General features: G+C 60.7%; 1 protein-coding gene across 7 annotated transcripts; it reads left to right on the top strand.

Moving 5' to 3' along the window:
• The first annotated feature begins 2,142 nt into the window (after window positions 1-2,142).
• Window positions 2,143-9,755, top strand: LOC111161165 (arrestin beta 2). 7 transcript variants are annotated; one of them, XM_022524705.1, is made up of 15 exons: window positions 2,143-2,220; window positions 4,953-4,983; window positions 5,638-5,698; window positions 5,810-5,854; window positions 6,001-6,197; window positions 6,490-6,549; window positions 6,916-6,983; window positions 7,127-7,262; window positions 7,463-7,547; window positions 7,744-7,816; window positions 8,081-8,218; window positions 8,950-9,033; window positions 9,124-9,269; window positions 9,311-9,365; window positions 9,616-9,755. In XM_022524705.1, the coding sequence occupies exons 1-15, from the start codon at window positions 2,198-2,200 to the stop codon at window positions 9,707-9,709; spliced, it is 1,296 nt and encodes a 431-aa protein (XP_022380413.1). In that variant the 5' UTR covers window positions 2,143-2,197; the 3' UTR covers window positions 9,710-9,755. The 7 variants fall into 7 exon arrangements, with proteins under 7 accessions (XP_022380413.1, XP_022380412.1, XP_022380415.1 ...); XM_022524704.1 differs by having other exon boundaries at window positions 6,001-6,252; window positions 6,461-6,549; window positions 9,124-9,203; XM_022524706.1 differs by having other exon boundaries at window positions 2,144-2,220; window positions 9,124-9,203; window positions 9,616-9,754.
• Window positions 9,756-13,676: the final 3,921 nt, after the last annotated feature.

Below are 13,676 nucleotides of genomic sequence, written 5' to 3'. Positions count from 1 at the left end.
GTTGTGCATATTACTTTTTTTGTTGCATGGAAAAGTGGAGGGATACGTGTGAAGTTATTTGGGTGGGAAAGAGGGGGACAATGAGAAAAGACATGGAAGAAGGAGAAATACATCAGCTGCTTAAGTCCAGAAAGGTCCGACCCATCATTCCCCTTTCCCCGCCTCAGCCCCCTCCATTGTGCCCTAGAAATGGCCCTTCTGCCTGGCCCCTCTTCTCCTCTTGACTTGTTTCAGTCCAGACAACCTTGCCCCACTCTCTCCACCCTCCACATTGCCCAGAATTCTCCTCCTGAAGGAGGAATCATCGTGCCAATCTTTTGCTTAAAAAAAGCCACTACTGGGGCGCCTGGGTGGCTCAGTGGGTTAAGCCGCTGCCTTCGGCTCAGGTCATGATCTCAGGGTCCTGGGATCGAGTCCCGCATCGGGCTCTCTGCTCAGCAGGGAGCCTGCTTCCCTCTCTCTCTCTCTCTCTCTCTCTGCCTGCCTCTCCGTCTACTTGTGATCTCTCTCTGTCAAATAAATAAATAAAATCTTTAAAAAAAAATTCTTATAAAAAAAAAAAGCCACTACTGGATCTAAGTGTCCTCCAGGGAAGACCTCCGCCACATTCCTTCACCTGCTGTGCGGAATCCTTCACTCTGTTCCAGTCCTCCCCCTCTCCCTCATCTCTCCTGCGGTGGAACCCCACAACCCTTCCGCAGAGGACGTGCCTTGCCTTTCTCTATCTCTGCAACATCTTTTCTCAACTTCTGCCCACCCTTCAGAAAGACTGCCCTCCAATGTGTCCTCCTCTGGACAGCATTCCCCCACCACCTCTGCCCCAGTCAAGCGCAGGTAGTCGCTTTGTCTTCTGAGCCATACCTCCATGATAGTATTCTTGCGATCCTAATACCTGTTTATGTGTCTCCTGAACTGTGCTAGGAAAGCAGGGGCCATGTGAATTCATGTCTGCGTCCCCATCACCCAGCACAGTGACTGGCACAAAACAGGCATGGAGGCATGGACAGATGGAGGCATGGAGGCATGGACGGATGGAGGCATGGACGGATGGACAGTTGGAGGTATGGATGGATGGAGGCATGGACGGATGGAGGCATGGACGATGGACAGATGGAGGTATGGATGGATGGAGGCATGGACGGATGGGAGCATGGAGGCATGGACGGATGGAGGCATGGATGGATGGAGGCAAGGACGGATGGAGGCATAGATGGATGGAGGCATGGAAGCATAGATGGATGGAGGCATGGAGGCATGGACAGATGGAGGGATGGATGGATGGAGGCATGGACGGATGGAGGCATGGACGGATGGAGGCATGGACGGATGGAGGCATAGACGGATGGAGGCATGGAGGCATGGACAGGTGGAGGCATGGACGGATGGAGGCATGGATGGAGGGATGGATGCCGGCCGCGATGAGACGACGGGAAGGGATGGGTAGTCGGAGACACTAGGCACAGTAACCCGGTGGAAGAGGAAAGACAGACGCCAGAGGGAGCTGACACAGCGCAGTAAAGCGGCGGGAGGGCGGGCCGAAGAAGGCTGCGAGCACTGGGGAGCGCGGCGCGCCCTGAAGCAAAGCATCACGCAAGTGGAAGCGCTCACCCACGTGCGCGTCCCCTCATTCTTCCTCCCAGACGGTGCTGGAGCTCGCTCCACCGCCCCCGCCGCCTCCCTCGCCTCCACCGCCGCGGCGAAAGCAAACAAAGGGGAGGGGACCCCCGCGGCGCCCTGGGAGCAGGGAGCCAATCACAGGGCTCTCCCATCCGGGCAGGCGGGCGCCCCTGCCGGGGAGCCCAATCGGTTCCTACCGGGGCGCGGAGGGGCGGAGAGATGGGCGGGCCGAGAGGGGACTGGGGACCGCGCGCGCAGGATTGACCAGCCCACCGCCCCCCCATCCCCGGCCCCGGGAGCGGCGGGGCGGGGCCGCGGAGGGGCGGGCGCGGGGGCGGAGCCAATCACGGCGCGGTTTGCGCCCAGAGGGCGGGCGGGGCCGCCGCGCGCGCGGTCCGGGCTGACGCAGCTGGGCCCGGTTCCCCAGGAGCGCAGGGGGGCCGGAGGGGCGGGGGAGAGGAGAAAGAGCGGCGGGCGCGCGTGCGCAGTGGCGCGGGGAGGAGCGGGGACCTGGCAGCAGTCTGGGAGGCTGCGAGCGAGCCGCGAACCGGGCGGGCGGCGGGTGGCGGGCGCGCGCACCATGGGGGAGAAACCCGGCACCAGGTAAGGGAGGTGGGGCCACGCGGCGGGACGTGGGCGGCGGCTCGGGGCGGGTGCCGGGACGGTCCCCAGACAAGGACACCGGGGAGAGAACCCGGGGCCGGACTCCTGGGTCCCTGGGGGGGCAGCCATCTGGGGCCGCGCGCCTGGGTCCTCGAGGATAATGAGGAGGACGCATGCCAGGGCCCTTGCAGAAAGCGAGAGCTGAAGGCGATCAGGAGCCTGGCGTCTGGGTTCTCGCAGGGATGTGGGGGCCGGACGACTGGGTTCTCCGGTGCAGGCAGCGATGCAGGGGCGGAGGAAGGAGGAGCAGGTGGCCGGCCCCGAGGGTTGGGTATGGGAGGTCCGGATGCCGGGAGGGGATTCCCCCCCCCCACTCGGAGGCCCGTGCGGAGCTGCTGGAGAGCCTTCTGTCAGGTAAACTGCAGGCAGTCGGGCTGTCCCAAGGGCCAGGTGGCTCTGCCTCCAAACTTCTGCCTTCCCCCAGGTTGCTAGGAGCAACAGCTTCATCTTGGGGGAGTAGAGTGCATGACGACCCTCCCCGCTTCTGGGCCTTACTTTTATTCCCGGAGGTGAGGGAAGGCAGTATCTGCCCTGGGCACGCCATCCACTCCCCGGATGTTTTCTGTGCAATCGTCGAGGCTCCTTCCTTCCACTGATACCCCGAGTTCTCTTTTTTTGGTCTCTAGCAAAATCCACTTCCTGTTGTGGGCCAACACCCCCCCAAGGGGATAGTGGGTGAATGCCCAGGTCCCTGGGGAGCAGGAGCAGAAGAGGAAAAGATTGGGGCCGTATGCCTCCATCCAGGAGGGACCAGGAATGGGGCCCGGGTCCTCAGACATCACTTGGCTGAAAAACATCATCATCTCAGCCCCACCACTCCCTGCCCGCAGAGGACGAGAACCCAGGCTTCTGAGCACCCCATCTAGTAGTATCAGAGAGATGATCAGAGGGAGGACTGGTGCCCTGGATTAGGACTCAAACACCCCCAAAGAAAGGGGAAGTCGCTGACTTGAGGGAGGCACCCAATTTCCGTTATGTGGTTCCGGGAGGAGGATGGATGGACCAGAGCGGGACTGCTGACTTGGCACAATCCCCGCCACCCCTGTCTAATTCTGGGCCACAGGAAATGGAGAGAACATCTGCTGTCGCTGGCCCCCTCGATGGGCACCTCTGGGCACCCCCACAGTCTGCCTCCTTGGCCAGCCTCGGTGTACAAGTGTTGCTGCTCCCCAGCCTCGGCTCCCAAGGGCAGGTGGCCCTGCGGACACTCGGGGGCCGTTACCCCACAACCACCATTGGTGGCTTTCATCCTAATAGGAGGAAGCCCTGGGACAAAGAGGAAAACTAGAAGCAAAGACGGGGGGACTGGAAGGTGCCCTAGCTATCCGTCCTTAGGGTGGGTGCTTGTTCTAGCTGCCACCCTACCAGTGTTTACTCTCCTTTATTGGATGGGGCCACCGGGGGCCACCATACCCTTTGCCTTATGGCCTTTGGACGGCCTAACCTTCTGGGAAGAGGTGGCAAGTGAGGTTGTTAGAGCAAAACCGGGGACGGGGGGTGTTGCTGGAGGAAGGACGGGCCAGTCTGCGGGACTTTCGTTTCTACTTGCCGAGGACCCTTCCCAGGGCTTGCTGTTGAGACAGCGCATGGAGATGAGGAAAGTCAGACCCGCAAGTGGCTGGAGCCCAGGGGGTCACCAGATACCTACTACGCCCACAGCAATGGGCAGAGTCTGGGGTTAGACCGTTTCAGCTCGGGGGAGCAAATCCCTTGCAATTCAACACTTAGTAGAGATTGCAGAGACGGGAGAATACCAGTTTAGTGAGGGAGAGCGTGGGCTGGGAGCCAGACCGAGCCTGTTCATCTGAGCCCCACCGTTTCCACCCCGTGGGGCCTTAGGCTAAACCCTTCAGGCCCCCATGCCTCGGTTCCCTCACCTGTAAACTAGGAACACTGGGACCTCCATCATGGGGTCGCCAGAAGCCTTAAGTGCGATCCCACACGCAAAGCCTTTGAAACGGCGCTGAGCATGGGGCGTTCTCCTGACCAACGTCAGCCGGCATCGCGGTTCTAGCAATCGGCTGGCCTCGTGCTGGGGGTGCGAACTGAGTGTGGCCTCCGACCATTGCAGGCGGCCTGCTGGGGCAGGTGATGTGTGGCTCGGGACCTGTGCAAGCTCTCACACCGCCCCCCCAAGAGGAGTAACCGGGGTCCGGGCTCGATCTGCTTCCCAAAGGAAGTGATAGCTGAGCTCGGCATCCGGAGACGGGCTTTGGGGCTGCTGAGATCAGGGATGGGGAATGGTTGGAGGTTAATGGAATCGGGTCACGCTAAAGTAGTGCCTAAAAGTAGAAACCATTCTAGGCGCAAAAGCCAGGGCGGTTGCCCTGCTGGGCACTCCAGCTGTCTTTGGAGTACCAGAGAAGTCAGGGACAGGGTTCGGTCCTAGACAGAGGCTCCTACAGCCTGCCCATTCGGGTCCCCCGGGGCAAGTGCTCTGGGAAGAGCCTGGGTAGTTCCTGTGGCAACCAAGGGCCATTGTCCCAGGAGGAGGGGACCTGGGGGCAGGGGTTGTGTTGGGAATATTCAGGCCCTGTGGTGGGAGGAGTAGAGCTGGCAGAGCCCCAGATCCTGCAGGCAGAGTCCTGGGTGAGCTCTGCTTCTCGGGCCAGGGTGGGGAGGTCCCCGCTGCCCAGTGTGAAGCAGCGGGGTTTCCCTTTCTATTTTGCTAGGGTCTTCAAGAAGTCGAGCCCCAACTGCAAGGTGAGTCCCCCATGCTGCTCCTGCTCCCAACTCGCTCCGGGCCCCTGCAAGGCCCAGCCTGCCCCTCGCCCATCCCCAACCCCTAGCTCCCCACTTCCTGTGACAGCTAAGAGCTGACTTCCTTCCCTCCCGAAGCCCCTTGCCGCAAAGGCCACTCAACCCCAGCCAGCTGCAGGGCTGGGTGGGGACAGGTCCCTGGGTGGGGAAAGGTCCGGGTCCCTAGGTTAGAGGAAGGGGGAGGAGCCAGGAGCCCTAAGCTGTACCCCTCTTGGGAGCGGGCCCAGGGTTCCTGGGCTGGGAATGGTCAGCAGCCCCCAGGCTATGGCCTGTGTATCCCAGAACCCCCAGAGAGGAGCCCGTGAGACCACACCCTGCTCTCTAAATGGCTGGGGGGCCCCCCTGAATCCTCTCCAAGCCCACTCCCCACCCCACCCCCCCACACACACGCTTGCCTGACTTGTGGACAGAGGTGCAAAAAGCTTCAAGGTTGGGTAACCTGGGAAACCCCACTACTCTCCCCTTCTGACCCTGTTGGGAGGAACCCCCGGGGCGAACCCCAGCCTGGGAAAGACCAGGGGCGGGAGGAGCGCTCTGAGGCTTGCGTGCCCCACACCCTCCTGCCCCATCCTCCCTGCGCCCCTTCTCTATCTGCAGCTCACTGTGTATTTGGGGAAGCGGGACTTTGTAGACCACCTGGACAAAGTGGACCCCGTAGGTAAGTGTACCCAGAAAGCAGCACAGAGCCTCCAAGACAGGGAAAGGCTCCTGGGCCCAGAGATGGAGGGGAGGCCCTGACAGGAAGTGAACTCATGTGTCCCTTTCCCAGATGGCGTGGTGCTCGTGGACCCTGACTACTTGAAGGATCGCAAAGGTACTGGCCCTAGAGCAGGGGGCGCCTAGGGGACATTGGGGTGGCCCAGTGGGGCGGGAAGAGGGAAGTTTGGTTGCTGCGGGGGATGAGGGCTGGGGCCGGGGGTGGGGGGTGGGCTCCTGACCACCCCCTACCCTCCCTCGCAGTGTTTGTGACCCTCACCTGCGCCTTCCGCTATGGCCGCGAGGACCTGGACGTGCTGGGCTTGTCCTTCCGCAAAGACCTATTCATCGCCAACTACCAGGCCTTCCCACCGGCGCCCAACCCCCCGCGGCCCCCAACCCGCCTGCAGGACCGGCTGCTCAGGAAGCTGGGCCCGCATGCCCACCCCTTCTTCTTCACAGTGAGGACGCCCTCCACCCTCTACAGGGCAAGAGGGCTGGGACTGAGTCGGGGGGGTGGGGGGAGGTGAGGCCCCTGCTCCAGGCACATCTGGAATCAGCAGTGAGGAGGAGGCCCTGGACAGCCCCCACCCTGCCCCCCACCCCGCCTTCATGGTCACTCTTGTGTCTGCCTCCTCCCTGGGGCCCCTCCCTTCTTCCCCTTCTCACCCATCGGGACACCTCCTCCAGCCTCTTAGTGGGGATTGGGAGAAAGATTTGGAAGAACCGAAGCCTCCCCTTGCCTCCCCACAGATCCCCCAGAACCTTCCCTGCTCCGTCACTCTGCAGCCAGGCCCCGAGGACACGGGGAAGGTACAACGGGAATGGGTCTGAGGGCTCAGGGGACAGAACGGGCTCCAGGAGGAGCCTGACACCCACCGAGACGGGGGCTGTCAGGGAGAAGCCAGGGTGGGACTTGTCCCCGGTGGAAATGTGGTCTGTCTGCTCCCAGGTGACTCTGGGCACTCCCGGGTGAGTATAGGGCCTCGCCTTGCAGACAGGACCCAGGCGCTGCTAGGTGCTGGGGGCTTTGGGCGGCAGAGGACGAAGCCCCAGGCCCTACACTCCTCAACACACGGCGATGGGGCAAGAACCCCTGACCGAGGCGAGAGGAGAGGGAAGGAAGGGTGTGGTGGTGTCAGGGGCCTTGTGTAAGATGTGACCTTTTCTCCTCCCAAGGCCTGCGGGGTAGACTTTGAGATTCGAGCCTTCTGTGCCAAATCACTAGAAGAGAAAAGCCACAAAAGGTGAAGGAAGCAAGCCCCCCCCAACCCGGTGCTGTGAGCATCCCCTCCCCACGCCCTAGAGCCCCAAGCCTCAGGGAGGCGGTGCTGGGGGTCCAGGTGTCTGAGGACTGCCCCCCCCCCCTGCCCCTCTTCGCCACCCACAGGAACTCTGTGCGTCTGGTGATCCGAAAGGTGCAGTTTGCCCCAGAGAAACCCGGCCCCCAGCCTTCAGCAGAAACCACACGCCACTTCCTCATGTCCGACCGGTCCCTGCACCTTGAGGCCTCCCTGGACAAGGAGGTGGGGTGCGGGGGCGGGACGCAGAGGCTCCAGTGCAGAGGGCCCTGGGGGGAGGGCTGGAGCCACCTGCCAGGACAGCTGGGTGTGGGCATGGGTTTAGAGGGAGATCAAGCCACGGGTCTGTGTGGGGGGCAGAGGGGTCGCTGATAATGGGACCAGTGCAAACAGATCACATTAACTTGACCCCCTCTTCCCAAAAGCTCTACTACCACGGGGAGCCCCTCAATGTCAACGTCCACGTCACCAACAACTCCACCAAGACCATCAAGAAGATCAAAGTCTCTGGTAGGAGGTGGGGGATAGGAGGGGGTCTTGGGGGTGGGAGTTGCTGCCCACGTGGTGTGATTTCTGCGCAGGGACACACCCCAGTGCAGGAGGCTGCCCCAGAAGGAGACACAGCCCCGTGGGGTCGGGGCAGGGGGGCTGGGGGGCTGCAGCCTGCACTCCCAGCATGGCTGCCTGACCTCACCCCGCCCCGCAGTGAGACAGTATGCCGACATCTGCCTCTTCAGCACTGCCCAGTACAAGTGCCCTGTGGCTCAGATCGAACAAGAGTGAGTAACAGAACACCCCGGGGCCGCACCTTAGGGCAGAGGAACAACCCTGGGAGACCGTCCCCACCTACAAGGGCCTTCCATCTGTCCCGGCAGGTGGCTCTGAGCTCGCTTTCTGGAGCGGGCTGAGCTCTAACCCAGCCCCCATTACCGGTAGGCCCAAACAAGGCAGCGCTGGTCGGGGGGGCGCGGGGGGGGGGTGAGAGCGACCACCTCGCCCGGCCTGTCCCCCCAGAGTCTCGGTCTCCTGTCCCCGCTCCCCAGTGACCAGGTGTCCCCCAGTTCCACGTTCTGCAAGGTGTATACTGTCACCCCGCTGCTCAGCGACAACCGGGAGAAGCGGGGTCTGGCCCTGGACGGGAAGCTCAAGCACGAGGACACCAATCTGGCTTCCAGCACCATGTGAGCGGGGTGGGGGGCTCCTATGGCCCAGGCTCACATGCTCCTTCAGGCTGTCCCAGATGCCCAGTGCTCTCGGGGCCCAGAAGGGACCAGAGAATCCAGAGGGGAAGGACAGACAGATCAACGGCGAAACATACCGCGCGTCTAGTGTCGAGCGTGGGGAAGGAGCAAGGCAGAGGAGGGAGGGAAACGTCGGGGGTGGGCGCATGTGTGCCGTTTAAAGAGGCTGCCCCCCACCCCCGGGCGTGAGTTCTGAGGAGGGACCCAGAGTAAGTTGGTGACTGGCCACACAAGGAGTGTCCCAGGCAGAGGTGGCCCAGGCCCAGTCTCTGCAAGGACACGCGAGGGAGTGTGGAGCCGCCACACCTCTGGGCGATGGCCATACCATCACTGAGTCAGGGCCGGGCCTCCCCCGGGGTGCCCAGGTGTGAGGGGAGTACTGCGTGAACACGCATGGCGAGCCAGAGGCCAGAATGAGCGGGGGGGGGGGGGGGGGGGGGGGGGGGATGTGGTCGGGGTGGCGGAGAGCTGGACGGTGCCGGGTCACGAGGACAGGTCACAAGGACACTTTAAGCTGCAAGCGGGTTCGGTGCCGAGGGGTGCCGCAGGGTGTTTGGCGTGAGAACAGCGCAGCCCACGCTGCTGGAAGCCACGGCCGGGACGGGGTCCCACCCAAACTTTGGGGGAGCTGCAGGGCTGGGCTGTGGCCGAGCTCGTCCTCCTCATTGCAGCGTGAAGGAGGGCGCCAACAAGGAGGTGCTGGGCATCCTGGTGTCCTACAGGGTCAAGGTGAAGCTGGTGGTGTCTCGTGGCGGGTGAGTGCGTGGGAATGTGGGGGGCGCGGGGGTCTCCTCCCGGTGCGGCCACGTGGGCCTCTCACGCCACCTCCCCCGTCCCCCCCGCAGGGACGTCTCTGTGGAGCTGCCTTTTGTCCTCATGCACCCCAAGCCCCACGACCACATCACCCTCCCCAGGCCCCAGACAGGTGAGCACACCCCGAGCCCCCCACCCCCGCAAGGCAGCCGGAGGCAAGGCCAGGGGAGACCTGCTGGTCCCCTTGGCGCCCGCCCACACACCCCTCTCCTCCTGCAGCTGCTCCGGACACAGGTGTACCCGTGGACACCAACCTCATCGAATTTGATACCAAGTAAGAGACTCCGCCCCCGCCTTCGACCTCTGACCTCTGTGGCCAGAGAGCCCTGCAGACCCCCAGGGTGCCCTTACCCCTGCTTTTCACCTCCCCGGGGGAGGGAGGGCCGAAGCACCCAATCCAGACGGCGTAGCCTCCTTGCCCACTGGTCCAGCCCCATCGCTCGTACGCCTCTGTGTCTGGGAGGGGAGCGGGGGGCCAAGCAGAGGGCCTGGAGCCCTCACTGCACCCCCCCTCCACTGTCAAGTTACGCCACGGACGACGACATCGTGTTCGAGGATTTCGCCCGGCTCCGACTAAAAGGGATGAAGGAGGAGGATTATGAGGACCAGCTCTGCTAGGAGAGGGGTGGGTGCCTGGGGAGGGGGGAGCAGCCTCTCCGCCCTCCCCCCTCCGCCCAGCAGCTCCCCCACCCCACGCCTCCCCTCCCTCCCTCCCTCCCGCGCGGGCCGCCCCCAAACACACACTGGACCCGTCTCTCTCGTGGAACTTGGGCCTGACGTTTTGGACTCCAGCTGCGCCCCCCCCCACCCCCCACCCCCGTGGGCGGCAAGCGTGTTCAGACTAAATTCTGCGGAGGGTGCTGGAAAGACAGCGGGGAAGTGGGGAGAAGGAACCCCGCGTTCAACCTCACATCACAGCAACAGCTTCCCTTTCCAGGGAGAGGAGACCCTCTTGGGGGAGCAAGGCCACTTCTTTGTTTCTGAGCATAAAGAAGAAATTAAACCTTTTCATAGGCAAGAGCGTCTATGTCTTCCGTAGGGGGTGGGAGGAGCAGACTGGAGCCATCTGGGACCGGCCGCGGTGGGCTGAGCACCCAGCCAGCCTCCTCGCAGGGCCCGAGGCCGTCAGTCAGGGTCAGAGCGCTGGGCTGTCCTGCGCTCCACAGAGGCACTGAAACGCGATTGCTCAGCCCAGAACCCACAGCGTCAGCTGTTACATTCACAGGGGAAACAGCCGCTCACTTCCCCGTAGGCTGGGGGCCTCCGGAGCCGGGCAGAGCCGGGCTCTTCCCCCTCGCCTCTGGCACACGTCACCACCCAGTCAGTCACGTGTGCTGGGCGCTCGGCTCCAGCCACCTAGTCCTAGGGCTCGGTGGGAGCCTGGCCACAGGCCTCCCCAGACAGAAACCACACGACATTCCGTGGGGCCGCGGGGAGTCTCGCCTGTGACTTCCCCCTGCAGCTTCTCAGGTGTGCGTCAGGCACTCCTGGACGCCGGGCTGTAGGGCGGGAGCGACCCTCCACGGACACGGCCCAGCCCCCTGCACCCACTCCCACTCCTGTCACCCAGCCTGTGTCTCCTGTGTCTCGTAAGGCTCATCATTCACTCCATGAGCAGCCCATGCCTGGGGTGCCCATTCTGTGCCAGGCATCATGGAGGACATCGCAGTGACCAAAGCCACCATTAAGTCACTCCCTGGTGACCTTGTGATGGTATCCATGCTCCAAAGGAGAAGTCCAGGGCGAGGAGTGCTGACCTCGGGGACTGCTGACCTAGCCTGGGGTTTGGGAAAGATCTCTCCGGAGGGAGGACCTTTGAGCAGAGAACTGGCAAATGAGGAATGGACTGGAACCTTCTATCTTCTGGGCGATGGCAGCACCATGTGAGAAGGTGGGAATGGGGCAGAGACAGCAAGGCCAAGTGGTTCCAGATGGGGCCCAGGGGCCGCTCCCACGGGCCTTCAGTCTGTGGAGCCTGACATCTAATTAGACTACCGTTTACCCAGGGACTGAAGTGTTACCAAAATGCCAGTGACCTTGGACGCCCCCCACCCCCCACTACAGCCCATCCCGCACAGCCTGGCCCCCACCACACAGAGGAAGTGCCAGCATCCCTCTGATTCCCATGAGCCCACTCTGACTGCCGAGCTCTCGGCCCAGAGCTCAGCAGGCTTTCAGGTGAATCAGGACCCCCCCCCCACCCCCCAACCCCGGGGAGGGGGGGGAGGCGCGATAAAGACGCACCATCCCAGGCTCTACCTTCCCGGGTCCTGATCCCGCAGGTCCCAGGAAGAATCCACGCATCTAGATCTTGAATGAGCACATGATTTGAGAGCTGATGTCTTTTTTTTTTTTTTTAGCTTTTTGTTAATGTTTTTAAGAAAGCAAAACATGCACGTGGTGTAGAGAAAAAAAAATCCAAACCATGTATGATCAACAGTGGAAAGAAGGCTCCCTCCTGCCCCTGGTCCCCGGCCTCCCGTTTGTCATTCCCAGGGGCAACCACTGTCCCCAGTCCTGTGACCACTCGTCCCGAAATAGTGTTCAAATAAACCAAAGATGCTGTTCTCATCCGGTCACACCTGCCCAGATGCATTTCTCCCTTATTCTGGACAGACAGTAGCACTATGTGCCCTCCTGTTTCTACCGTGCTTTTCCCTATAGTGGTGCCTTCCCTTCTGTAGCAACGCCTACGGATCTTCCTTATTCTTTCAGTCGCCCCATGACTTTCCACTCCCTGGGTGGCCTTTATTTCTACCCGTCTCCTGCCGAGGGCCATGAAGGAGGTCCACTCTTCGGCTAAGCAAACACCAGTGCAGTCATCCCCGAAGACAGGTCTTTTGGGCACACACAAACTGGATCTGCAGGACAAATTCTTTTTCTTTTTTAAGATTTTATTTATTTATTTGTTTGAGAGAGAGGGAGAGTGTGAGTGTGAGTAGGGGAAGAGGCAGAGGGGGAAGCAGAAGCCCCACTGAGCAGGGAGCCCGATATGGGGCTCCATCCCAGGACCCTAACCTGGGTTAGGTAGACACCTAACCGACTGAGCCACCCAGGCGCCCCTCAGCAAGTCATTTCTAACACATCGTAGGTGCCAACACCAGGCACTGGGTACACACCCAGGGCTAATGCCAACCTATGATCTCTAACCTCTGCTGGGCCCTCAGTTCCTGATGAGCCTTTGTCCCTCTCCGTCTTCCTGGCCACCTCCCTCGCCACCTTGCAAACCTTCCCCCATGCCCATAGTGACTTCTGATTTTCACAGAGATGAGGCCACCAGGAACGGATGACTTCAACTTCCCACCTCTACCCACAAACACCAACAGGGACCGATTCCTTATGCAACCAAGGTCAAGCTGCTGCCTCCCGTTCAGAGCTCGTCCTTCCACTGGTGCCCTCTGAGTCCCCAGGTCATCCCGCCACCCCCTCTCTTCAACCTCTGCCTCTCTCTCTGCCGGTTCTCCGTCCACCGTACGTCATACACCCACGCAAGTCTCTTCTGCTCAAGGAGGGACGGAAGCCAGAGAAGACCCTCCTCCACACTCCGGTCTCTTCTACATAAAGTCAGTCTCTACTCATTTCCTCGCTACCATTTCACTTTTTGTGCATTCTTTTCTTTTTTTTTTTAAGATTATTCATTTATTTATCTGACAGAGAGAGAGGGAACACAAGCAAGGCGAGTGGGAGAGGGAGAAGCAGGGTTCCCATGGAGCGGACGCGGGGCTCGATCCCAGGACTTTTGGGATCACGACCTGAGCCGAAGGCAGACGCTCAACCCACTGATCCACCCAGGCGCCCCGCATTGTTATTTTCAAAGTCATGGACACGCAGAGCATAAGGAGTCAGATAGAAGCACAAGGCTTATACCCCATCACTCGCCAGCTCCCTTCTCAGAGGTAGCTGCTTTTACGTCCCTCGGATGTTTCTCCTGGTGTTGACCTCCAAGCAGAGCGCTCACTTCGCTGCTTCCTGACTTTCATCTTAAGCATCACTGGTGTCCCACCATACGACGTGAAGATTGAGCCCCCTTCTGCGTCTCTCCCCAGCACTGCGAGACCCCCACGGGCCCCATACTCCTGAGAGAACAGTATGGGGGAGGCTAGATCAATAATCAACATTCACACCTTCGTGCCTACACGTACATTATCCAGCGTCCTCGTGCCGTCTCTTGGTGACCTATCTTGTCCAGCAGCAGGTTATCTTCCCTGAGTCACTGTCCTTTAAAGAATCTGTTTATTCTCTGAGTTCATCCCTAACTCTCCAGATGACCTGTGGAGCATGCTGAACTACCCATGCTGGGCTGTTTTATGGGGGGGAAAATCATGTTGCTGAATCGTTGCATTTTCAGCCCGCATCCTAGCACACCCGGAAAAGAGAATTCCAGATTGGAACAACTCAGGAAATAAACTTTCATTAAATCCCTATTTTCTTTTAGCTCTTTTTTTTTTTTAGTTTTTTAAAAATTTATTTATTCATTTAAATAACACGGGACTCAAACTCACTATGCAGAGATCAAGTCTCACACCTTTCTGACTGAGCCAGCCAGATGCCCCTAATCTCTGTTTTCTTTTTTTAAAAGACTTTA

Source organism: Enhydra lutris, unplaced genomic scaffold (genome assembly GCF_002288905.1).
Source record: "Enhydra lutris kenyoni isolate GAN:26980312 unplaced genomic scaffold, ASM228890v2 scaffoldscaffold82, whole genome shotgun sequence".
Lineage (NCBI taxonomy): Eukaryota > Metazoa > Chordata > Mammalia > Carnivora > Mustelidae > Enhydra > Enhydra lutris.
This window is presented reverse-complemented; position numbering and strand designations above follow the sequence as displayed.